General features: G+C 45.1%; 1 protein-coding gene across 2 annotated transcripts; it reads right to left on the bottom strand.

The window, feature by feature from the left end:
• Positions 1-26,631, bottom strand: C1QTNF2 (C1q and TNF related 2). Of its 2 annotated transcripts, XM_086928825.1 has the most exons (3): positions 26,445-26,631; positions 1,800-2,056; positions 2-757 (listed from the first exon to the last, which is right to left on the bottom strand). In XM_086928825.1, exons 2-3 carry the CDS (start codon positions 2,047-2,049, stop codon positions 141-143), a joined length of 867 nt encoding a protein of 288 aa, XP_086784951.1. In that variant the 5' UTR covers positions 2,050-2,056; positions 26,445-26,631; the 3' UTR covers positions 2-140. The 2 variants fall into 2 exon arrangements, with proteins under 2 accessions (XP_086784952.1, XP_086784951.1); XM_086928826.1 differs by lacking the exon at positions 26,445-26,631 and having other exon boundaries at positions 1-757; positions 1,800-2,051.
• Between the last annotated feature and the right edge of the window lie 237 nt (positions 26,632-26,868).

The raw sequence follows: 26,868 nt of genomic DNA on the forward strand, positions 1-26,868 counted from the left end.
GGTGTTGACTTTTTAGGATTGATAATATATAGGCAATACAATATTGTCTGCTCCACAGTGTGCAAAACCTATTTTTATTTTTAAGGAGAGTATACAAATGCATTTACTACACTGTTGAAATCTTTTTTTGTAATTAAGATCTAATCAGACTCCTCCGACTCTTCTTGGTCTGGATATATAAGAAAGCCAGTGAAAAGACTGTCTGTCCAATAGGGGTCATAGAATAGTCCATTCTGCTCGGAATAGAAGATCTGGAGCCAGACTTCATCTCTCCTCTTTAGCAGAAGTATGGTGGAACCAGAAGCAACATCGTGGTTGCCAGTGTTTGCGTCAAATGTCTTAATGCGGTATTGACCATTGTGCACCAGCCCTATCGCCAAGTGTTTGTTTGCCAACGTGATATCATATGTAAAGTAATAAATTCCAGGAATACTGCATACGTACTTGCCACTGGAGACATTGTAGTGTCCACCCTCATTCATGAGTACTTTGTCAAATGTTATGGGCAAGCGTTCTTTCGGGTAGCTCTTGGTGACAGCAACAGAGAAGGCAGACTTTGCTTTTTTCACACCACACTTGCACGGCCCTGGCATTCCAGTCTCCCCTGGTTTCCCCTGAGGACCTTTCTTCCCTGCTGCCCCATCTTTTCCTGGGTCTCCTTGTATCCCTTTTGGTCCTCGTGGACCTGCTCTGCCAATGGCACCAGCTTTTCCCTTTGCTCCCGGTTTTCCAGGGTTGCCTGTTCTGCCAGGAGTACCTGCAATAGAAAAATGAGATGTTGTTTCAGATCAGTACTCATCCCTGCAGGAACATCTGTACCTATAATAACAGACCGGATTACAGGAAACTGCAGTGATATGGCTTGGCCACCATAAGGAAAACAAAGAGAAGCAGTTGATTAAATTCACCCACGGCGAGAACTGTCCAGGTAAGGATTCAGATGTTGTGCCCGTGGTCATACTCTTGAAGTTCACAGATTTTTTTCACATAGCAAATTACAGTGTATCTTGTTTTCCCTTGTTATGAATTGCAAGACATACTGTCGATGTGGCCTTTCCTGGTACCACTATATGGTTGTGATTACTTAAGTGCAGAGAGTCTATATTTGACTCTATGATAACACTGGGACAAAAACAAAACAAAGAACTGTCTTGGTATGGTTACGATTCCCTTTAAACATGAAGCCAGCCTGTGATCTTCCTAGTTTTGCCCTCAAAAGCAATTCTCATAGATCTTCTTTCTGGCCATGAAGACAAGGCTCTATAATGCATTCCAGATCAATCTGAGGTAAAGACCCTAAGAAGGCCCACTGTGCCTGGCAGTCACAAAGAGCCATGCAGCAAGACCCAAGTCAAGTCAAGGCTGGACACATAGAGAGAAGAGAGTGGAGCATGTTGGGGAGAAAGACAACTGGTGCAATGACAGGGGAGAGGCAGAGCAGTAGAGAAACAGTAAGTGGCACTTGACCAAACATTGACAGGAAACAGTGGGCATCAGGGGATGGAAACATGACAATTAAAACAATAAATGGGAGGCAGTACAGCAGGGGTCCAGCAATTAGAACATAACAGTATGACAGGATGGTGATGAAGAGCAGAACAGGACCCTTAAATTGACTGAGACAAGCCTAGCATCGGGTAGAGTCTGGGGGTGTTGTATAATGGATTTCAATAGGGCTCTCAGACTTTTGCTTGGAACCACTGCTTGACCGGTTTACACCAGTTGGAAAAGCTGGTGACCAAAAGACATGACACTCCGATCAGGCAACCAGATAGCATGTCACATTGTGGATGCCTTACCATCTTCTCCTGGTTCTCCATTCTCCCCATCTTTTCCATCAGGTCCATCTTTTCCTGGGAATCCTACTCTCCCGACTGTTCCTGGAGATCCGGGTTTCCCTGGCAAGCCTGGGGGGCCCTGAGGCCCCAACATGCTGCAAAGGAGCTGTGGTGATTCCCTCGGCAATGTTTCCTCTTTTTCAAGGGACACTCCAACAAGACTGTTAGCAGCAAAGAACAAAATCCAAAGGTGGAACAGCAGAGACAGCATGACAGCCCTGTTCAGAGAGAACATAAATAGAAGATATGGGAAACGACCTTGTCAAACAGGCTTGGCGCTAAGAGCTATACATATCTAAGAACAACACTTTATGGGGCAGTCAGTGATGCAGCAGTTAATGATTGGTATATCAGGAAATCGAGCGCATCTCACATGCCAGTAGGACTTGGCAAGGTCTTCGTTTCCTAGCCACGTTGCACTGTTCTCTCTGGCCAAAGGAAATTGCTGGGTTTACTAGGGTCACGGAATTGTGCCTCACACCACATAGAACCTGAAATTTGCATGGTCTCTTGGGCTATTTTGCTCACATTCTTTCAGCCGAATTAAACTCCACAATTATTCCCAGTCTCAGGATCATAGGAGAAATTAAGTGATGAATAACGGTCCCAGCATTCTTAGTAGATAATTCTTATTTCAGCAACTGCTTTAGCCCAACAGACCAGTTACATCTCATGATAAAAAAAAGGCAGCATCAAAACTCCTTGTGAGAATGCGAGGTTACAAGCTTGATAAAATAAACAAATACTTTTCAGTGTTCTAGGACATAGGCTCACAGACCTGTCTACATATACATCACCCGTGTGTGACTTATCCACAATGACTAGTTTTCACAGAGTCGTAATCGTCCAGGATACTTCAGTGTCCAACTGTTTGATGGAGAGACATAGATTTTGCAAGGGCTAAGATTGCATTTTAAAACTTTGTTTTGCACTTATTACATAAGGAACCTTACTAAAACCTATACGTGTTTATCTCTAAGTTTACAGAAACCCCAAATGAACAGAAAGCCACAACATTCTTTCCAGATCAATTGTTTGAGCATAGTCTGTGGTATTTTCCAGTGGAAAATACAGTCTGGCTGGTGTTTCTGGTCCTTTCTTCTACACGCTAGGAAAACCTTGTGGTACATATGGCAATCACCAACAAGAAATCAATGAATATGTTTACAATTCTAAATTATTTCCAGATTTCGGAATTAGTGCTTAGACTGCTGGCTGCTCAGAGAGTGTGTGAGCTCTCTCTTTAGAAATGTGTGTAACTTGGAAGGTCATAACCAACGTCTTGATTAGTCAGCCATGTCACTGAAATGCTGTTAGTCCATTTCGTCTTTTTTATGTATTGTGGTAGGCCCATGAACCGTTGCTATCTTATGCTACATCCACATGATCCTTGACAGGGGAGACACAACAGCCTTCATTCTCCTCGAGTTCTCTGCAGCAGCTTTTAAGAGGGTCTTGCACTCCATCCTCATCATACTCCTGCACGAGACTAGGCATCCAATGACTTTCTCTTTACTGGATCTTCTTCCTCTTAAAAGATAGAATTCAAGGTGACAGCCTGGTGCCTTATCCTCAGAAGTCCACAACTCATCTGCGGATTGCCTCAAGGTTCATCACTCAGCCCCACCCTATTCTGCGCATACATGATCCCTCTGGCCAATATCACCCACGCACACATCAACATCCTCTCCTACGCTGATGAGACACACCTTATACTCTCCTCTCAGACAAAACCCTCAATACATGATACAAGTTCAGCACCTGCATGATCAAATTCACTAAATGGATGAATGCCAAATGTTTCAAGCTCAATACCAATGACAAAAGTAGTGATCTTCACCAAGAACGCTTCACCATGGGACTTTAATTGGTAGCTGGCTTAACTTGGACCCACACCCAGAACCTATTCCAGGAACCTCAGAATAATCATCAACAGCAAACTGGACATGACTGCATAAGTCAATGCCATAACAGCATTCTGCTTCCACACTCCGAAAATGCTAGGAAAAAGCTTCAAATGACTCCCTAGCAACACTAGTAAAACTCACTCATGTCCTAGTCACCAAAAAGTTGGACTATGGAAACACCCTCTGTGCTGGTATCACCAAGCAACTCACTAGAAGGCAACAAAGCATCCAGAACTCAGCAGTCAGAATCATACTCAACATCTCACACAGAACTCACATCACACCACACCTTAGGGAGCTCCACTGACTCCCGATACACAAGTGAGCCAAACTCAAACTCCTCATACAGACACTCAAGGCACTACACTACTTATACCCCACCTACCTGAACAGTAGCATCTCCTTCCACCAATCACCCTGACAACTCCGCTCTGCAGGTCTCCTACTCGCACACATCCCACAAATACTCAGAGCCAGATTTGGAGGACGGGCATTCTCTAACATCGCTCTTAAAGCATAGAACGGCCTCCTACAACACATCAGAGACTTCTTGTCTCTTCTTAACCGCATCGCTGCGGCGGCAAATTACAAAAAGCAGCTTTACATGACGAGCTCAGCTCGTCATCCGCACACGACCATCGTGGCTGATGACGAGCTGAGCTCGTCATCAGCAGTGAAGGGGTTAAGTAACCCAAGGAGCTGAAGACCTGGCTTTTCAATTAACCAACCTACAACAGAAATTGCTGGGCACACAAACCTGCGCAGAATTAGGATACCCTTGTGGTTGATAATGCATTTTCCAAATACACATAAATGAGGTAGTGTGCAAGTGCTTCTATGAAATGTATTTTGGACCTTCCGATGTGCTATTGATTCGCTCTGGTAGTACTTAGAAGGGGGTTTAAACCCATAAATGAAGAGTAGAACGGGAGATTAACAATCCACATCAAACAGCAAAGGAAAACTTTAATTAATTGCACTGAAAGAGGAATACTTGAAGGAAAAATGAAAATAGTCACCTCTAGACTCCCAAACCACAATTGATAAGACTGCACTTCCGGCGTTCCTCTATCCATTTTACAAATAAGTGTTCGTGAGCATATATTGGTGTGTCATTTACACATACATACCTACCCTACTAAGAAGTGGAAGAGTGCAAATATCTGCCCTGATGCCCCGTTAACATTTGATCAGCCTTATTTTATCTCTCTCGTTCTCAGTATAAAATTGTTTACGCATAAATAAATTATTTGTATGTTGGGGTGCTTTTCTGTATGCAACTCTTTTGTCTGCAGCTTAGATCTGCAGCGCCCAACATAGGTCAACGCAACACCTTATGAGTGTGCAAAGACTTTCACAATGACACAGACCCACCTTTAACCCAGTCACCTATATATTAACCTAACCGCAGCAGTACACATTGCATGCAGCCCCTAATACCATCACATGCACAACATGACTCCAAGCCATATAGTTGGCAAAGGGTTTGTCTCCTCAAAAACACATCTATATCCTCTCACCAGTCTACAAAGGAACCATCCAAAAGAAGTTCACTTACGCTTACCAAAGCCACGTGCACATAGGATTGTATCAAGGCCACAGAATAAGCGAATATGCATGAATCCTTAATAATCATCTTAACTAAAGCAATAGACAAACCATGCACCTAAACAAAACAATGGGCAATGTGCTTTGCCACACACATTACTGGACTTAATGCTCCAGACAGATTCAAAATAGGGTCAAGAGGCCCCCACCTAATGCAGCCCATCAATAAACAGCACACAAGCCTCCTCTAACCTCACCCCCTCACTTTCCATTATTACTCCCCTCTAAAGACTGCAAAGCACAACTAAACAGAATACTTTGACTTTGGTGAATTAGTGCGCAAGAATTGTAAGCAATTACAGTTTAAGTGCTTCATGACCACAGGAATGTGATGTGGCTTTTGAATCCCATGGCTCAGTTGTTATAGTGCAACACTCCTTGCTGAACTGTTTTATTGAGCCCCATACCTCTTTGAAAGCAGAAGTAAAACTAGGACTGTACTTAGTGAGTGAGGGGGAGGGGAAGGGGGCTTTTAGAAATACATTGCATTTTGCTTTAATTGTCTAGCTCAACTGAAATTTGCAAACAGAGCCTTGCAATTTTAGCCAGTCAAGAGATAAGGAGACCTATGGTGGCCTGGTGGCCATCTACATTCTACTGAACCATCCCACCCACTTTGGGAGGAACGCACAACCTATGACCTCTCCAGGGGCAATGAGAGTAAAGGCCTCACTGTCAGTCACAACTGATGCAGACCAGAGGGGTGGGTTGAGCAAGCAAAATAGTGCATAACCTATGTCCTACTTGAGGTAAATCCTGATTTTAAATTGACTTTGTTTAGGGAGCAGAAACCTACAAGCATACATTCTATCAGGCATTAAATGGAATGGGAATCTATACTACTTCCCAGGATTTTAAAAGAAAAACTACAGAATGAAAACGCAACGTTAAAATGTAAAGTTGAGTACAACGCAGACACCTAGGTATTTTGAGGAGCAGCAATAAAATGGGACCTTTTCGTATATTGTTGAATATAACTATTGGGTAATGTCAGCATGGCAAGAAATTTTTGTTTGGTGGATTCTTTGTGTGAATAGGATTAAAGACTTGATTTCAGTAATACGACCTTCCATCCTTGTCCATATAGTTATGAAGGAATGTTAGGCTGTGATTAGTAGTAGACTCTACCTGTAACTTAAACTGTGGAAAGTAGGTCTCTGTGAGAAGAAAAGTTTGGAGAAATGTTCAAAAGTATGATAGCACAACCTTAGGTCATATTGCCAAGCAGCTCAACTTGTGGTGATCAACAGCTGGGCTCCTGGGGACCGGGAGGACCCAAGTTTCTATACAGACTGGTGGCTTATGGGACAAGACAAATATAATAAAGCGCTTTATACGAACCCTAAGAAATTAGACCTTACTGGGCCGACAGCACGTGCAATTGAAACCTGGCACGTTTTCAAGAAGAAACTTGGCTGGCACAACAAAATTACACGTGCGACCCCACTCTGGGAACACAAACAATTGGGCCGCTTGAGTGCCTGCCCTGGGTGGGACCTGATAGGTATCTTAACGGTGGGGGATATGTGGCGTTCCAAGGGATTGGGCTCTTTCGCTGACCTACCAAAAGAATATGACCTTGCACAATCCGAAACATACAGATATCTACAGATCAGCCATGCGCTCAAAACTGCAAAACCGGGGAGGGGCCCACTTCCAGAGGCTTCCCCACTGGAAGACGGATGATACTTGACCCCATGAATAAGAAGGCTATATCCCTCACCTATAATAAACTGATTAACAATCGCCCTGATCCTTTAATACGTCTGCGGCAGCATTGGGAGGCAGATCTGGGTGTGCTGGAAGAAGATGATTGGCGAGACACCTTGGCCTCTCTTAGGTAGGTGGCCATCCTTGCCTTGTCCAACTCAAGATCATACATAGAGTTTATCTTGCTGCGGGAGTCTTGGCTAAGATGGATAGGAGGGCTGATCCTTCTTGCCTAAGACAATGTCACCAGGTGGGAACTTTCTTCCATATTCTCTGGGAGTGCCCAGCTGCTCAATCATACTCCGACTGATCCGGAGCCACTTGCCCCCCCCACCAGCGCCTTGAGACCCTCACGGGTGAGTAGCACGCTATATAAACTCCTGATTGATTGATTGGGGAGCTGTCACCAAACAATTGGAGAAAGCTGGGGGGAAGAAATTGACTGATACTCCGAAACTATGTCTGCTAAATGTCTGGGATGCCACAGACCTCACCCAAACTGAGAAATCATGGGTGTCATTGGGATGGGCCCTCGCAAAACAAAACATTGAACAAAAATGGGGTGTTGGGGAGATTCCATGTATTAGAGAATGGGTTGCAGATATGGACAGAGCTATGATCGCAGAGAAATATGTTTTCAAACATAGAGGATGCCCCCAAATATGGGATCATAAGTGGGCGAAATGGAATGAACATAGGGGAGAAATATGTTTGTCTCCAATTGTGGAACTACGTCGTAGTGAAGTCAGATTACACGACCTACTAAATACTAAGTGAGAGATACAGGAATAATTAGTCACGGTGGTATCAATTTATGTAAAATAACTTATATAGATTTTGCATCTGTTTGTATGCTTCTGAAAACTGCTATTTGTTTTGTTGATCAATAAAAAGAGTTTTTTTAAAAAGTATGATAGCAACACTTTAAGAGTTCAACGCTGTAGGGGCAGACATCTGATGCTATCAGATCCCAAAACAGACAATACGATGCAGATTATACAGATTAAATGAAGCCCAGCGTCCACCCCTATTAAACACTGCTTAACATTTGCAAGCGTGTTCTATCTAGCAAAACAAACCCCAGATTGGGAACAGATCAACAATTATGCCTAATAATAGTTATTCTGAAGAAAACCCGTACCATGTTAAAACAGTGACTGCATCTGTTCGTTATTGCTCACACGTGCTTCATTCCACAATAATTTGATATTTCTGGGAATGCAGCACATTTTGTAAACAATTATGTAGCAACATTTCTTGGATATTTACAGACGGCCCGAAATACTAATAGGCAGCTCGCAACTTGTAGGTGAAAATTATGCACCTCTCTGTCATTTTGTGACGTAACCTATGTACTAATAGGCAGTGTCGCAAAATGACATGTCTAATAAAAATTCGTTAGGTAGGTCACTATTTGCGATCCATTGTGATTGGCTATGAACAGAGAGGTGGTGGCCTGCAAGGAAAGCAGACCACGTCCATGAGGTCACCTTCTCAACAGGAAACCTTTTTTTAAAGCGTCCCAAATTCCTTCCTGGAAAAGGTAGTACTTTAAATAAATGCTCATGTTTGTTCTTCTGGTCCGTTGCCTCCTCCACCTCCCAAAACCACCTGATGTAATTCCCAAAGGAGAAGATGTCCAAGTGGAACAGCTCCCTTTTGTGCATAAATTACCACCTCCTTTGAGATTTTGGTAACTTTTCAATGTTTTGCGATTGCGATCACAAACTTTCAGTACACCTCGTTGCGTACTGCAATAAGGAAGGGATGCCACTTTCAATTCACCTGCTAATTGCAATGCTGAATGAACAGCAGACCTCCTTCATTCACTCACAAAGGTGTTTCCTCAATTAAAAATTGCTTTAGTACATGGCAAATAAGTATTTTATGATTGCAGGCCCTGGGATTTTGTGAATAGGTGAGTTTACAACAGAAAAATGGTTTGGCATATATCTGGCCCCATTTTCCCTTCCAGTCATGTCTGAGCCCAAACTCGAATTTATTTTAGCTTAATCATAGTGGACTATTCTGTTTGACACATTACTTCCCATCCATAAAAATGTTATGAATAAAACCTGCTATCCCATATCGCAATTTTCCAGGGCTGCCAAATTGATGCTGGGTTGGCTTCATCTAAGAGCACAAATCTGTTCACTTGCACCCATTGTTGGAACTATTGCTTCATTCACCGATACAGAGAGAAACATCTTTGAGTGCCCACCCTGCGCACAACACAATTTGCTGTGTTTGAATGTTCAGGAAGAAATTGGGTTATTATTTAGGGTGGGTGACTACCAACCTCAAGGAACAATCACAAGCTTTGTCAGGGTGAACCCTTAAAGTCACTATATTAATTTGAGCTCAGCCCCCTGGTAGCTATGGCACATCGCAGACAGGATTAATTCAGGGCAATGTGTCAAATATTTTCTGCAGTACTAATACAGTAATAAACTTAAAATGCAAAACAAAAACAAAAAACTCCCAACCACATTAGACAAAATAGAGTCCAATGTAATAAGCCAAATGACACCAAAATGGCAAAAATCTGATAAGGGTAACCGGAGATATGCATTTTTAAAGTTTGAAGTGGAAATAGCACCAAAAAGCCCAAAGCGACAGTTATAGTTTATGGTCACTGTAGACCAGGACCTAGGCCAAATTTGAGGCTGACCTCGATGCTGCATGGGTGGGATGCACTAACCAGGTTCATCCTGGTCAAAGATTTTACCTTATGATTTCATTTTTTAAGACCCAATCCACTACATGAGTTCACTTCTAAATTTAGAGACTCACAGGGTGTCAGGCAGAGGCCAACAGCAGGGCCTGGTCCAGGTGCCAATAGGTCAGCTAGGTCAGCAGGGTACTTCAATGAAAAGCCCTGTTGTAGATTTTGTATCCCTGTAGCTTTAATAGGAGGTCAGTGCTATGTCCCTTAGAGACAACTTCTTTGTCCTAGGTTACGGTACAAGATGGAGCAGGTTTTGTCTTTTAGGGCTCCTCTCAGCTCCTCTTCAGATCTTCATCAGGTCCAGAAGTGGGATGCCACATTTGTGCCTACAACCAGCTGGTGGGTGGGAATGACTGCTCAGCATCCCCTAATCAATGAGGTAAATGTTCCCAGCCCTACCGACTTTGAGCATTTTCAAGATGGCAGAAGTCTTCGGCCACACTAAATTTGGACTCTGAAGGCTTTGTCTGTGCAGGGATATCTTAAGTATTTTGGGGGCCCCGGGCCAAACATAATATCAGGCCCCCGGCTCCAATCAACTCTGAATGTATTATCCATTTGCAGCTCATTCAAGCCCTAAGCAACTATGGTTGATCATTGACAATACTCTTTTTTGACCCTCCAGTCCTTTACAGGGACCCCAGTGCTTCAGGGAACACCCATTCAGTGCAAAGCCTTTGAATATTTATAAGATATTGGAGACCTTGAAGCCCCCTTTCATATTATGAAGGAGGCTCCATCATGTTTGCGGTATGCCTCTGTCTTGGACTGTCCTGAAAGCTTAATGATGAGGCACCAAGCAAGATGGGGGCCCTGGGCCAGAGCCCACTTTGCCCATGCCTTAAAATGTCTCTGCGTGTGTGTGGCGGGGGGGGGTGTGCTATAGTAATCATGGTGTCCTCAAACATTCAACACTAAAATCGAGTTTGAAGTATTCACTGTAACTATAATAAACCCAGAGACATATGTCTGGGAGGACAAAAGCAGAATTCCTCACAACTAGATAGTGGATACACAAGACATTCAAGAAGGATTTGACAATCGTATATCAAAAAGGATGTTCACTGCCCCCACCCTTCTGCGGAGCTCAGAAGAGTCATCCCTGCCCATTCAGATCGATATGTCAATCATTGTGTCCTAGTGTGTAGCTCCTGGAAGGAATGTAAAACCTATTTGAAGGCTACTCACTGGCTGAGAGAGCTAGCAGAGCATTCTGCTGATTAGCCATCTGAAAGTTCAGTCCGGTAAAGGGTGACTTTCTAAAAGTTAAGCATTTTTCCTTATTATTTATCAAAAAATCAACTTCACCATGAAATTGTATTTTAATAACTATTAAAATAATAGTTTAATTATGTTCTAGTCCCATTCCAGAAATACAGTATTTGGATTTTAATATGTGCTTTGGTTTTCAAGGACAGCTGGGACTACCACAATATAAAATCATTTTGGGTTGCTAGTCACTGTGAATGCCTGTTAATATTAACTTTCTACATGTCCTACTTTTAACTACCACAGACGCTACCTTGTGGGATATAAGGCCTACATAGAGGTAATTTATTCATATTTAAAGGAGAAGTTTAACCTGCCAAAAGGATTTATTTTAACAGGCCGAATTCCAATTGTTACCATACTACAGCTAGGCTACACTAGTAGGCCTGAAGCCATGTTTTACATTTGTGCTCTAGTGGTGTTTCATTGAGGCTATGCATTGAACTGCATACGGAAATCAAGCCCAAGAAGTAACTACATGCAGTTTGGTATCCCTGCAATGCCCAAAGTACTTGTGCTTTTTTTTGTGCCAATCTTCAAAGACTGGATTGGGTATAAGTACTGGACGTCTAGCACCATATACTGGGGACACTTCTGGATTGAGGACATTCTGTCACAAAGAAGAGCTGTGTTGATGTCAGGAGATATTGCCACTTAGCTGTTTGCTTTGCTGTGCTGGCCTGCTGCTGCTGATTCTGTCCTGGGAGTCAAGAGACTGGACTTTGCTTTCTACATCCTGGTTCCAAGGTTTCTCCAAGGGCTTGAGTTGAGCTTGCTTCCTGTTGGAAGTCTCAGGGCCATCAAAGACATCACCTGCAGCATCTGGGCTTTTCTGCTGAGAGCCCTACTCTGCCAAGTGGTGCCAAATCCAGCTCCTGGGCTCTTGGAAGTGAGTTTGCTGTGTTCAACAAGAAGAAACCAGCCGATCAGTGTGACTTTGGAGGTGCTGCCGCTCTTCGACACTGCACCGCTGCCTACAACGGAGCTGTGGTCCCTGCTCAATGCAATGACTGCGACTTGGAACTCAGGCCTCGATGCCGTCGCAGTGCCTCCGAAACCCCCCACAGAGGGAGTCTCGAGTACCGTGTCATCGAAGTCCATGGCACCCGACTCCACACCAGGGACAGTGGTGTGACATTGACACTGCGAAATCGACACAGTGGGTCATAACTCTCTACACTTTATCGACTATGCACCGCCAACGGAACTGGTGCATTACTGCACCACCTCCCCTGTGCCTTGCAACATCCTGCGCACCGATGTGCCAACAACCTGCACCAATAGTAAGGAACTAACGCTGCACTGGCACCAGTGGCACCTCGAAACTTCTTTGTTTTGTCATCATTTCCAAGTTACTGTAACCGGGGTTTGAATTACTCGGTAGCCGGTGTGCGCTCCATCGCGTTCGACCCCAAACTTTAAGATTCTACTCCGTCTAGCCGGTCGTTATAGCCCCAGTTGCAGCTATTGTGTTTCTGCGTATTATAATTGCATTTAATTCTTTGAAAATTCTTAATTTGATTGGGGTATGTTGGATTTTTTTCGTTTTGGTCTTGCTTTACTCAGATAAATATTGGCTATTTTCTAAACTGATGTAGGGTATCTGTGTGTGTGTATACTGTACTGTACTGTACTATACACATTTCCTCTAAAGATAAGCCTGAATGCTCTTGCCAAGCTACTAAGGGGGTGAACACAGGTTATTTTGAGGGTATAACTTACTTACCCTGACTAAAGTGAGGATCCCTGCATGGACAGTGTGCAAACCACTGCCACCAGAAACCCTGTTTCTAACATTGGGGAATGGGCTTCAAGGCTAGGCAGGAGGCAAATCACGTAATCTCTCCGTGCCTGAAGATGAATGTGTTAGTCTGTAATGCAAGCGGTGCTCATGTAAAGCGCTCCGATACTTTCGGGTTGAGTTTGTGCTATATAACACTTAAAGAAACACAATACAGGTGTTTTCCAACTATAACCCCCTACCACCTAATTGAGAATAAACTGGTTTAGATATGAGGGATATTGTGGTAGCTTTTCAGGAGGATAGTTTAATTTGTCAACCAACTTTAAACTTGTTTTCTGACCAACCCGAACAAGATTACTCGCCTGACCCACCGGATTATCTGGTGTGGAGCGGTTCTAGTTGAGTGGGTGCTTACGGCCGGTCATGTACCCCCAGCATTATAAGGTAAGGGCCTGGAAAGTGTGCTAGGCCTGGAAGTACAGTGAGGTGCTTCCATTGTAGGTCGCTGCCCAAGTGAACGTACTTAGGTGGGGGTAGCATTGTGTACGCTGTTGTAGTAGCAGTTGGTTAGAAGCAATGGCCAGCAAGGTAATGCGTGGCGAAAAGCGCTCTTGCATGGAATACATGATGGAGACAATGATGCGCAAGATGGTTACTATGGATAAGAGATGGAAGAAGGTTGGTAAATTAGGGCAGGACCTTGCGGATCTCAGAGAAAAGGTGGAGGGACAGGGTGATGCTGTGGATAGACCAAGGCGAACCATAGTGCCCCCCAAACCCAGGGGAGAATTGTCCCCCCTTCCCAAGTGGGCTAGACCCAAGAAAGGGGTAACAAAGGAAAAGAATAGGCCAAAAGCACCTGTGCCAGTCCCACAGCCCAGGGATGATGGGGAGGTGCTCGGCCCATCGGTAGTGGTTCCTCTGAGAGGTGTTCCTTTGTGTGCCCCTGTCCCGGTTGTTCCCGCGGGGGTGGTCCGTCTAGGAGTGGTTCCGTCAGATGCCCCGGCCCTGGTTGTCCCGGCAGGAAGCGAAGGCTCTAACCCAGTTCCACAGGACTTAGTGGCACAGTTAGCCGCAGTTCTTCCATGGTTAGGGAAGGCAGGGATGTTTTCTGCATCAGTGAGGGCGAAGGGATTGGGGAGGAACCATTGGCAGAAGCAAGAAGGATGGTAGCTCAGTTTGTGTTAACGCCTGGGGGTATGTCAGGAGAGGAGCTGGGTACATCTTTCCTTCCCAAGCCAACCAGTGGGGTACCTCCACTTGAATCCAACAAGGAAGTGCCAGTGAACAGTCTGGCGAAGGAGAAGTTGACAGAGCCAGCTGGAGCAGCTCCAGTAGGTAGGCAGTTAACATTGCAGCTATTGGGTGTGGGTGAAACCCGCAGCGGGCGGGAGCATTTGGCAAGACACGTGACACAGGAGGTGAAAGAAAGGATTTGGTCAGGAAGTTATGTTAGTATGTTCTCATTGCTTCTTGATGAAACAGAAAGGGAGGAAGCAAAGAAAAAGAAAGACTGGATGCTCCATAGAGAATGGGCAAGTGAACTGTTAAAATTCAGGATTGAGGAGAACTTGAATAACTGGATTAGAGGTTTCTCAGTATTTATGGCAGTGATGGCTGAACGTTTTCCTAACTTACAGGCAGAGATGGCATGTTACCAGAGCCGGATTACTATGGCTCATGACAAATATGGGGGCATGGGTTGGAAGGAGTATGATAAATAGTTTAGGAAGGCTAAGGCAGCTGACCCATCCCTTTCCTGGGACTGCATTGACACAATCTTGCGGTTAAATCAGTTTGGGGTGGCAGCGCAGCCCAATAACGGGGGCCAGTCATTCAAAACCTTTCAGCCCTTTCTGCCTCCTCAAACCACAGGCCCTGCCCCTAGTCCGGGTAGCGGGGGAGGACGGAAGTGGACATGATGGGACTTTTAATAGGGCTGCATGCACCAGGACTCCAGCCACATTCAAGATCAAACACGTGTGCTCTATCTGTGCCAACCCATCGCACCCAGAGTCCAAATGTTTTAAGAAATCAGGAGTTAAGGGAAGGAGGAAACAGGAGTGAGGGGGGGACACGACATATGGCACACTCACCCAGTAATATAATGGCTATGACTCCTTGGCTGAACAAAAACACCCTTCTCATTCCACTGCTAGAACGTTGCTGAAGATTTTGATGTATGGGTTTATGATCCCTGCACCTGACTACGCGGGGCACCTGCATGCAAAAATGGACTCTCTGTTAGGACCAATCACGGCGTGACTGCTAAAAAAATTGAGAAAGAACTACGCCGGGCAGAATAGTTGGGCCATTTGATTGCATCCCGGTACACAATTTTGTCTGCTCCCCTTTGGGGGTGGTTCCCAAAAAAGAGGTCGGAGAGTTCAGGTTGATACATAATCTATCAGCACCCAAAGGCAGCTCATTGAATGATGCTATCAGTGATGAGATTTGTAGTGTAAAATATGCTTCCTTTGACCAGGTGTTGGAGGTGCTCAGGAGCTTGGGCCCTGGTGCATTGCTGGCAAAATTTAATCTGCCTTTCGTTTATTTCCAATTCACCCATTGAATTTTCACCTTCTGGGTTTTAAGTTTCAGGAAAAATTCTACATGGATATGTGTATGCCCATGGGTTTTTCGGTCTCCTGCGCTTACTTTGAGAATTTCAGTTCATTTTTGGAATGGGTTTTTACACAGGAGACAGGGCATCAGTTGACTTTCTTATCCTGGGGTCAGCAGGCTCCCGCAAGTGTGGGTGGGCACTGCAGGAATTTAGCGCACTCATGCGGACTTTGGGGTTCCCCTGGCACCGGGAAAGACAGTAGGACTAACAACAACAATAGAATTCTTGGGCATTGAGCTAGACTCAGTCCAAGGGTGTTTTCGGTTACCGACAGATAAGATTAAGAAATTCAAGACAGCTTGCAGCAATGCCTGGCGAAAGATAAGGTTACCTTGCATCAGTTACAGCAGACGGTAGGGCAGTTGAATTTTGCTCTTAGAGTCATACCGATACCGAAGGCACAACCTTTTTCCCGCTCCATCTCCCAGGCCATGGCCAGTCTCAAAGAAAAGCACCACCACACCTGGCTATCGGCTGAGGTTAGGCAGGACATGCGGATCTGGATGGCATTCCTGCAGGACTTCAATGGCAGGGTAGTCTGACCCGGTCCACCCACTACTTCTGTGGAGTTAGGTTTACTGACTGATGCTGCGGGTAGTGTGGGATTTGGTGCCATACTCGGTAATGAGTGGGTGGCTCAGCATTGGCCAGCTTGGTGGGTGGAGAATGGGGTGACAGCGAACATTGACTCCTTGAAACAGTTTCCAATCTGGGTGGCATTAAATGTTTGGCCAGAACGTCTGCATAATCAATCAGTGGTGTTCTGGTCGGATAACATGACTGTAGTCGAATGCATCAACCAACAGGCAGCACGGTGTAAAATGATTCTCCACCTGTTGAAAGAGATAGTGTTGTTATGTATGACACTGAACATGCAGTTTAAAGCTAAACATGTGCCAGGGGTATTGAATAATGCTGCTGATGCACTCTCTCGCTTCAAGATGCAGGTTTCAGGACACACCTCCCCTCTGCAGAAGCGACTTCAACATGCCCCCAACTACCGAACTTCGTGGCAGCTAGCCTAACTACCAGGACCAGGAAAGCTGATGAAGAGGCGTTTTGGGCATATTGTACATTCTTGGGAAGGGAATGGGCTGAGAAGTGGCATGATACAGGGGCACTTCTGCGTTACTTGGGGGCTTTGAACGAAGAGGAGCGCTCAGCGGCAGCAGCCAGGTGGCATGTGGCAGCAATCTCTTTCTTCACGCAAACTAAAGACAGGGGAGATCCCACCAACAGCTTCACAGTTAGGAAAGCCTTGCTAACATCTTTACTTGGGGCTCTTGACATTATTTGCAACACCACAGGGGAAGCTCTGTTTTTTAAAGCAGCCTTTTCATTAGCTTTTTATGGTGCTTTTGGGATAGGGGAATAGGTGGCCCAGAATAAGCAGGATGTGCAAGGGGGTCTGCAGTTAAAACATGTAAAAATACGAGGTGACGCCTTATTGATATCCATTAGGAAATCAAAAACTGACCATGAGGCCCGTGGTGAGGAGGAAGTACTACATCGGGCACATGGTAACCCTTGCTGCCCCCTAACACAGAGGCATTCTTACAGAATAGACCTAGTACAGGGGGGGGGTGACATTGTTAATCCATGCTGACGGTACCCCGCTCACAAGGTTTCAGTTTTAAAAAGTCATGGATATGGCAGTACATAAGGCAGGTTTGGATCCTAGTTGCTTTGGGACTCATTCCTTCAGAATAGGGGCTGCCACTGAAGCGACGGCAAGGGGTTTTCACAGCAGCAATGTTAAAAAGATTGGGAGGTGGTCCTCCAATTGTTTTAAGTGCTACGTGCGGCTGCACATGTTGTGAGTAGGGCATTTGCCCGGTGCTGATGCATATTCCTTCTCTGCTTACATTTACAGTTTCTCAAGGCTGTCACGCAGGTGGGAAAATGGCGGCGGCACATCACCAGCTACTATCAACACAAGGGCATGCACATTCACGGAGATCAGGACCACCTGTCATTTGGATGATTGGCCATTCATATGTGAGGCGTTTGAATGCAATTTTCTTTTCAGGGAATTACAAATCCAGAGCTGAACAGGCGGGCTTTAGGGTGTCATTTTATGGAAAGGGGGGTCTCCAATTTAGTCAGTTCAGGGGTTTTATAATGGACCTGTTGAGCAAGGGTGGGGCTCCCCCTAGTATCATTATCTTGCACCTGGGAGGGAATGACCTGGTGAATCTGGGTAGAAGGAGCCTAGTGGAAGACATAAAAACAGAAGTGGGCTGGTTAGCTAAGACATGCCAAGGGTGCACCATAGTATGGTCACAGATGATACCCAGATTTCCATGGAGGGGGGGAGTCTGTGAGGGCACTGAATCACTCAGTAAGAAGGACCAATAACAAGATAGAGAAGTTGTTTAGGTCTCCTCATTTACAGACGATTGCCCACGGGTGTATCAGGGTGGAGCCGTGCATCTTAAAAGACGGTGTCCACTTGTCGAAAGTAGGTAATCAAATCCTTTTAGAGAATCTGCTGGCATGGTTAGGGGGCTTCAGAAGCAGGACATGACCCTCTAGTTAGCAATTAGGGAGGGACAGATAGTCGGTCAACTATGTTGGCCTGTGGCGGTAAGGTAATGATTGGTGAGCAGTAAATTTAAGGTCCTTAGAGGGCGGTGCCATTCTTGAATGGAGTCGCCCAAGGGGGAGGGACAAGTGGTCTATCCTAGAACTCCAGGAGCAATTACAGCCGGTTGGCTGGATGGGTGCGGGGGAGTGGGGAGTTACGCTTTACCTAGGCTGGTCGGCCACCCTGCACTTGCACAATGGGGCCAGTAAAGGGTGCAGAACTGCCAGGGCCCCTTATGGAGATACTATACAGAGTGTACGGTGGTAACCGGGGGGAGTACCCTCACGGTGAACGGGCCCTCTGCGAATGCTCACTCCGGTGGGAAGGCGGGCTTAATTAGATAAGGAATGACACCAGTTATTTACCTTGCCGTAGGCTCAAATAGGGATACGCAGAAAAGTAACTGCTATTATGATTATTGATGATGTTATGTTTAGATTTGGATAGGAATAACTTGTATTAGAGTTATGTTAAGGTTAGCCATCTGACATCTGTACTTATCAAGGTAATCAATCTCATTTTTATGTTTTCTGCGTATTTTTGTAAATATTGTAAATATTAAGTTTGTTTTAATTTTATGTTAATAAATACGTCCTGGGGTTATCTATGACCTCCTTATCCAAAACTCTTGTTATTTGATATTATCTGGGTCTTGACAAGGGAGGAGGGGGTAATAGGTAGTACCAGGCCATAGAGAAAAGGCGGGGCTGGCATCGGACACACCAAAATTATGGCAGTCGTGCCGGCCCCTGACGACCATAGAGGCGGGCCTGTCACGCGTAGTAGTGATGCGACAGGCGTGCTTCGATCGCGATTGGTCGTGGGGTCCCGAGCGTGACCCGGAAGTGATTGGAATCATTTCCGAGTCACGCTTGTGGACAACGCCAGGCCGGTTAGAACCGGCCTGGCCATAGAAGCTCCATAAAAGGCTGGGGAGCAGAGGAATCGTCCTCTTTGCTCCTCGTGCCCCCCAGCTTGTCATACCAGCTTCACTAGGAGGCTGTAATTCTGGCTGTAATTCTATTTTCCCACCCACCGTCCCCTAAAGCAAATGTTTGTGGTGTATGCTTTGTACTATTTTCTTTAGTTATGTCCGGGTTAGGTGTGTTTTCCCCTTTTATGGGTCATCTATTGTCGTATTTAGTGCAATTGCTTGGTCAGGCGGTAAGGTCATGATTGGTGAGGATGGGTGCGGGGTAGTGGGGAGTTCCGCTTTACCTAGGCTGGTTGGCCACCCCGCATGTGCACAATGATGCCAGTAAAGGGCGCAGCACTACCAGGACCCCTTATGAAGTATACACAGCGTACGGGGTAACCGGGGGGGGGGGAGTACCCTCACGGTGAATGGGCCCTCTGTGCATGTGCATTCCAGTGGGAGGGTGGGCTTAATTGGATAAGGATCTGACACCAGTTATTGACCTTGCCGTAGGCTCAAATAGGGGCACGCAGAAAAGTAACTGCTATTATGATTATTGATGATGACATCTTTAGATTCGGATAGGAATAACTTGTATTAGAGTTATGTTAAGGTTATCCATCTGACATCTGTACTTATCAATGTAATCAATCTCATTTTTTTGTTTTCTGCGTATTTTTGAAAATATTGTAAATATTAAGTTTGTTTTAATTTTTGTTAATAAATACGGCCGGGGGTTATCTACGACCCCCTTATCCAAAACTCTTGTTATTTGATATTATTTGGGTCTTGACAAGGGAGGAGGGGGTATTAGGTAGTACGGGGCCATATTCTTCATGACTATATTTACTCCTACACAGTTGTGATGATACCTGCTTAAATCGTTTACAAAATACTGAGCGTGATTTACTTATACGATCATCAGCGGCCCTTACTCCTCTTCTCCATGTAATGTAATCCCTTGAATGTAACTGTTAACTTGTTGCTGATGAGAACGAAAAGAGGGCCGTCTCTCGACGAGTGGGGGGTTCATGGCAAAGGAATGGCAGCTGTAGCACTCAGCAGTGCAATGAGACAATCCTGCATGGCAGCGCACGCATTGTAAGCATGTGGCTTGCCTTTGTACTCACGGCCAAGCCCCCTGGAGCTCCTATGCAGCCCTTAAGTTTGCTTTCAATGTGCTCCTATGTTCTAAATTTTGGCGCACTCTTCCATTGCTGTGGAAATGGATTGCACCAAGTTGTTGTGCGCAATTTTCCATCCACACGGGCCCAGAGTCATAGTGTGCGCACAACATGACACACTCCTCACCATCACTGCCAAAATCCATCCCACCCCACTCTTGCCAGGCCCATAAAGTCACACAATGCGGTTATATTGTCTAGGGCGTAGATTTTATTCACTTCAAGCAGGATAATTCAAGACAACCACTACATGGATATAAGTAAACTACTTGGATACACAGAATATACATGTTGCACCCTCTAGTGATATTTTCATGTCAAAGGCACTAAGATATTAAAATAATTATTACATTTCAGCAAAGCATTAAGCTGTCCATCCTCATGAAAACACTACTGCGCACATTCTGCCGGCAGGCTACAATGTGCTACAGCAAACAGTTGCATTATCTGAACCAGAGCATGGCATAATGCACAGGCTCTCAGAGGTACCTGAACAATGTCAAAACTTTCCAGCACACACCTATCAAATACATCAAGACATTAGAATTGTCATCACAGGTGAGCATAGCCTTATGTTGTTCATAGTCTTGAAACCTCTGCTGCGCACCTTGTGCCGGCAGGCCACAGGGTGCCGCAACAAACAGTTACCTTACTTGAAATCCAGGGCACCGCATAGCGCACCGGCCCTCCGAGGTGCCTGAACACTGGCAGTCTCCCCAAGATTCATCTCAGTCCTTAAGTGACGTGTTCGAGCAGTAGTGTTGAGGACCGCCGGCAGGCCGGTCCCCCTTTTTACCGCCAATCCATTGCACACTTCAATCCTACCCCGTCTTGGGGTCCATCCAGTCACTCAACCTCCTTTGTTGAGCATGCCCCTTCGTTGTTAACTGTCAGCGCTCCGCCACCCCGCTTTACCTCAATGCCGGGTGGGTGGGTGGTTTTCCGTCACTCTGCGGCTGTGGTCCAGGGAGACAAAGAGGACGTCCCCCTCGAGGCACTGCCTTAAATACCTGCCAGATAAGATTCGGTTTCGTTTACCCCTGGACACTCCAGAAACCGCAACTTAAGCCAGTCTGGACCCCTCCTCAAACCAGCCCCCAGAGTGATGCTTGGTCACATGGCGCAACTAAGGGAGCTCCTCCTCTAAGCGAGTGGGGCTCCTGCTCAGTCTTTACTGGCTCTCTGCTCCCTACAGACACCGGGGAGGTCTCACTTGGTCTCCAGAGGACTCGGGGCAATCAATTTTGATGGAGCGCCCCCTGAGCCGGGGCGCCGCTCTCCCTCACAGCTGGCGCCGGCATGCCTTCTTCGCACCCGGTCCGCCGATCACACGAGGCCGGAGCATCACTTGCTCCCTTCAGCGGCCCAGGCCCCGAAAGGCCTCCAGCTGCCGGTCGCCGCAGCCACGCTCCCGGTCATCGGGGAGGGACAGAACGAACACCTCCCGGCACCGGTGGGCAGTCACCAGCCGAATCCGTCGATAAATTACGGATTTATGGGGCCTTCAGATCACCCTCTGGAGCGCCGCGGTGTTATCTTGTTTGCCGCCCGGAAACGCCCCCGACAATCTGCATTTTTTAAATCTCTATACCCGTTATTTTACTCTGACCCAGGCACACTTGTGAACCATTGCTGGCAGGAAATAATGTAGCTTGAGTACGCATGGGGTTGGAGATCTTATCTAACGGAGAGCCTAAATAATTTTAACTCTCATCCTTTTGATCACTTAGCTAGAAATAAAGCCGCGTTCAGACAGGCATTAAACCAATCAGCCAACTTCCTATCGATCATATTGGAGAAGGAGGAGTTTGCAAAAAAAAGGCAGGCTTGGTCAGTTATTAATTCATTAATCAAATTGGAGCCACAACTTTATCCTATTTTCCATTGTAAACCGTTCAAAAGAGATAAATGTATGTTGTTACAATTTGAACGATATCCAACAAAGGATGGAATTCCCTCATGGGTACAAAACTGGTCATCAAACAGATTGTGCAGTTTTTATAATAAATTACTATTGCATATTGTATCTATTTGTCCTCGATTTTTACAAGAGAGGACAGCCCTACTAAAGCCTATCCTTAAAGAAAATGGGGTTAGAACATGTTACCAAGCAATTATACCCTGCCCTTCAGGGAAATCTGTTTGCCTGATTACACAGTTCGTAAAGTTTATTCTTATTGCAGAAAAATAGATAACCTCTGAGTGCTCCCCCGATATTAGGGGTAGTCTATAACAATGTATAATCTGTTTTGTTGATATTACAACTGCTGCGATATCGGAATATGCTGATAGTCAATTGTAATTCTATAACTTGATCTTGAAGATGCACGTATGGCTCAGGAGCGGACATTTTATAGGGTTCTATTTGACTGTAGTAACTAGTAAAAATTCTAATCATCAACTTCTTGATCGTGTTGGTGCAGGTTGATCCATGAGAATTATTTTTAAATAATAAATAAGAATGTTATTTGAAGCAAGAAAGGCCCTTGCTGAAGGAATTGCATAAGGCACTTTAACTATGACACTTTAATTCATTATTTTTTAAAGAAAAGTAATGTAGTGTTGGTTGTTTAATGGAAGATTTCATTACTATATGCAAATGAGCGCTGTCTTATGTTGAAACACTCGAATTTTTCATTATTGAATGGAACGTCAAATTAAGTAAGGTTGGCACTTTCGGAATAAAAATATAAAGGCTCTTTATCTACGGCACTTTAACTATGGCACTTTAATTCACTCGGCGTGCTTCAACATCCTACGCATGCTACGGAAGATCTTCCGGTGGATCCCCACCGAGACCAGGAAGACCGTCACCCAGGCCCTCGTCACCAGCCGACTGGACTACGGCAACGCCCTCTACGCCGGTACCACCGCCAAGCTCCAGAAGAGACTCCAGCGGATCCAGAACGCCTCAGCCAGACTCATCCTCGACATCCCACGAACCAGCCACATCACCGGACATCTGAGAGACCTTCACTGGCTCCCCGTCAACAAAAGAATCACCTTCCGCCTCCTCACCCATGCACACAAAGCCCTACACGACCAAGGCCCGAGCTACCTCAACAGCCGGATCAACTTCTACGCTCCCAAACGCCACCTCCGATCAGCCAACCACGCCCTCGCCGCCGTCCCCCGCATCCGAAGAGCGACTACAGGAGGAAGGTCCTTCTCCTACCTGGCCGCCAAGACCTGGAACTCCCTCCCTCCCTCCCGACCTGTGCCTGACCCAAGACCACCTCTCCTTCAGGAAGAAGCTGAAGACCTGGCTGTTCGAGCAGTAGCGGCACCCCCCCCCCCTCCCCCCCCCCCCCCAGCGCCTTGAGACCCTACGGGTATGTAGCGCGCTCTATAAGTGTCACTGATTGATTGATTGATTGATTGAATTTTAAAAAAAGTAATGTAGTGTTAGTTGTTTTATGGAAGATTTTATTATTATATACAAATGAGCCTGGTCTTATGTTGAAACACTCAAATTTTTAAGTATTGATATAGAACGTCAAATTAAGTAAGGTTGGCACTTTTAGAATAAAGATATATCTCCACCCTTCCCGCTGATCTGAAGGGCCAGTCATCTCTTGCCTTTTTCCGGAAGAATTTAAAAACCTGGCTATTTGCAGAATCCTACATGTAATATCTGTTTCCTCCTTCTGCCTCCGACCATTCAGCTGTTTATTCTTCCATCTGTTGCGCCTTGATGCCTTCGGGTTAAGTTGCGCCTATACAAATTGCCAATTCATTCATTCATATAATGGCACTTTATCTACGGTACTTTAATTCAGGATTTTAAAAAGTATCATAGTATTGAAAGTTTTATGGAAGATTTTATTATTGTACAAATAAGCATTCCTATAATAAGGAATAACAAATTAATTGAAATGTAATGCTATCTCCAAAACCGTTATAAATTTAGCAATGTATTGTTGTGCTTTTGTTGTTGGAAGAAAACACAAATGCTCGAATATGTTTATATAATCTTATGTACAAATGAATGCATTTTTTATACTCTTTGATTGTAACAATTTTAATTTATCACCAATAAAGATTTTCTTCTTCCCCGAAGTGCCTGAGTGTGAATATAACGAGAAGATAAGCGAAACCAATTGACTTTGTCAGTGCTTTTTTTAATTGTTCTTATGGCTTTTATCTGTAGTCTCTTGAACATAGGGTCAGTTAAAGACAATGCTTATCATCAGTATCAGCAGTGGCATTATAACTTTCCACAACTGCGCTCCCAAGTCCTCGAATTCTCGAAACTACATGGGTGAACTAATGACTAGGTAAACATATATAAATGTGTAGTTTGCCTGCTACAATAAGATGCTGTAAACTGCTCATTCTGGTGCCTCACTGCGTGACATCTGTAATCTAGATCAAGTTGAGGGGAGTTTAGGGATCATTTGCGTAGCACACTGTCTGTTGAAGCGATTGAGAGGACAGAGCAGCTTGTTCAAGTCCTAGGCCCCAAGAGCCTGATACCTATCTTACGATTTTTTTTAACTTTCATGAAGGTTCTCGTGCCACAAACATAAGTTTGGGAAGATAACGCTGGACTTCCTTGAACAGCCTGCTGCATTTGATGCTCTGGATAAGGTTATAAATATGAAAAGAAGGGAAATGTGTGTGAACCTTATATAAGACAATGCTGTGCCAACTGGGAGAGATTGGTGGGAAAATCAGGGCCAGGTGGAGAGCTGTAGCCTCGACACAGATCGAAGACTAGTCATGGTATAACAAAGGCAGACTGAGAGGATCTCGCATACTTGTAGGCACAACTCTTGCATTCCAACTAGCTCCATGAGATACATTACAGGCCAGCCAGGCTGTGTCTTATTGTCCCTGACTTATCAAGCCAGTCTGTTAGGTGTTGGGGGGGAGGGGATTGGGGGGTGGGGGGCTTTGTGCGCATATCCTGGAGGACCCGCCCCAACCTACAAGATTCTGGGAGGAGATTGAGAGAATGCTGAAGGTATCGATCCATAGGGACCCAATTGTAATCGTAGGTGGGAATAGTATGGAATCCATAACAGTCCCAGGAGACTGGTGCCACTTGTCTAGTGAACGTTTGCATTGCTTTCCACTGGTGTGGGAAGCATAAGCATAGTGTGAAGAATTTGTTACTTGAGCTCACTAGCTGGCAGGAACTAGGGGAGATTACCTGAAAGAAATTCCGCCATGCCCCACTGCCCAGAGATATACGAGCTGCATCTGTGCCTATCCATTGGATCTGGGTGAGATAACATGGCCATGGTAACTGCGGGGGGTGTTATATGTTGTTGTTCTGTCTCTTAGCGCCGGGAAACCCTTATGGGTAGCTGTCGCGCTTAACAAAATCAATTAATAAATAAATAAAACCTGGAAATCCCTTCAGTCATTGGGAGAAGGCACGTTTTCTAGCCGAACTGTTAGGTCGGAGGGTGGGTTCTATGTTATTATCCTATTATATATGGATCAAATGATATTGCCATGTTATACAGAGTTTAAATAAAATGAAGTAGAGCAAGTCACGGTGAGCGCTGGGAACGCTACTGAGAGTGCTATCAGAGTGGAGTTTTGGGAGCTGGGATTCATAGAGAGGGTTTTTCCGTGGATTAGTGGTGAGCAGGGAAGTGACCCCGACAGATGACCTATGAGAGGTGATGATGCCACAGCACATGTGTGTATGAAGGTAGGGTTACTGTAAAGACTCTGCCAGGCTTTAAATAGGAAAAATCATATTTCTAATGCACAATCCCCTAATTTGTCCATAAACAATCCCAGTCGTCAAAGCCTCCGCTACCAATGTACAATATTAGAATCAAAACCAGTTTTAGCAAACAATATTAAAATCAACAGCACACTGCACTGCGCTTGTGAGCGTCGTCGAGGGAGCCTGGCCCTTTCCATCGGGTGTAGGAGAGGGGAAGGATTCTTTAATCTAAGGAAAACGTTAGAAAAAAAGAGTCTGAACAGTGTGAATTAAACACGGTGTTTCATGCAGGACCATGCTAGCCCTTAACCCTAAAAGCAGCTCAGAGACCACCGAAAAAACGCAATTATGCAGACAGGATTGTACAGCGAAGCCTCCTGGAAGGCCTGCTCAAACACATTTTTAATTCATATCCAGGACACAATCTGGTGAACGACCCCTCAAAGAAATACTAATGTTGTTTTTTCCAAGTCCCCTTGTTTGTATCCTACTTCCATAACCGGAGTACATTATACTAAAAGGTGCGTGACATAAGACTCTCCCCAACTTTTAAAGCAACGATGTGCTGCGGGACGCCTCAAGAAGGCAGCGTTAACACTTTGAAATATACAGCATTCTCTATAAACGTAATGTGCACTCACCGGGAATAATCTATGCAGCAGCACTACTGAAAATAGAAATATTTTCGGGCTCCTTGGAGACGCAATGTGAAAAAGCTAAATTGTTTTTTTTTTATTCTTTTTTTTTCACGATGCCCCAGATGTGGGATTTCCGCAGCGTTCGAGCTGAAAAGTAAATTTGTTTTCTCATTTTCCCAGCTTCCTCTCTGAGTCCAGTTTTCAGTTCATCCTTGCCAAGGCATATTTTTATCATGCTGTAACAGGGAACAGCTTCTTCTGCATGTCACGTGGTGCTCGGAGACACGTTCTGTTAACATATGGCCAAGACAATGTGTGGCCATGCCTATTGTTTGAAGCGCCATTCCCGGGGTTTTATTTGGCCTCCCACTCACCTCGGGTTCTTCTAAATCCAGTCTAGAAAATTTGAATGATTATAATAATACAA

The sequence above is a fragment of the Lissotriton vulgaris genome, chromosome 7, assembly GCF_964263255.1.
Source record: "Lissotriton vulgaris chromosome 7, aLisVul1.2, whole genome shotgun sequence".
Classification (NCBI taxonomy): domain Eukaryota; kingdom Metazoa; phylum Chordata; class Amphibia; order Caudata; family Salamandridae; genus Lissotriton; species Lissotriton vulgaris.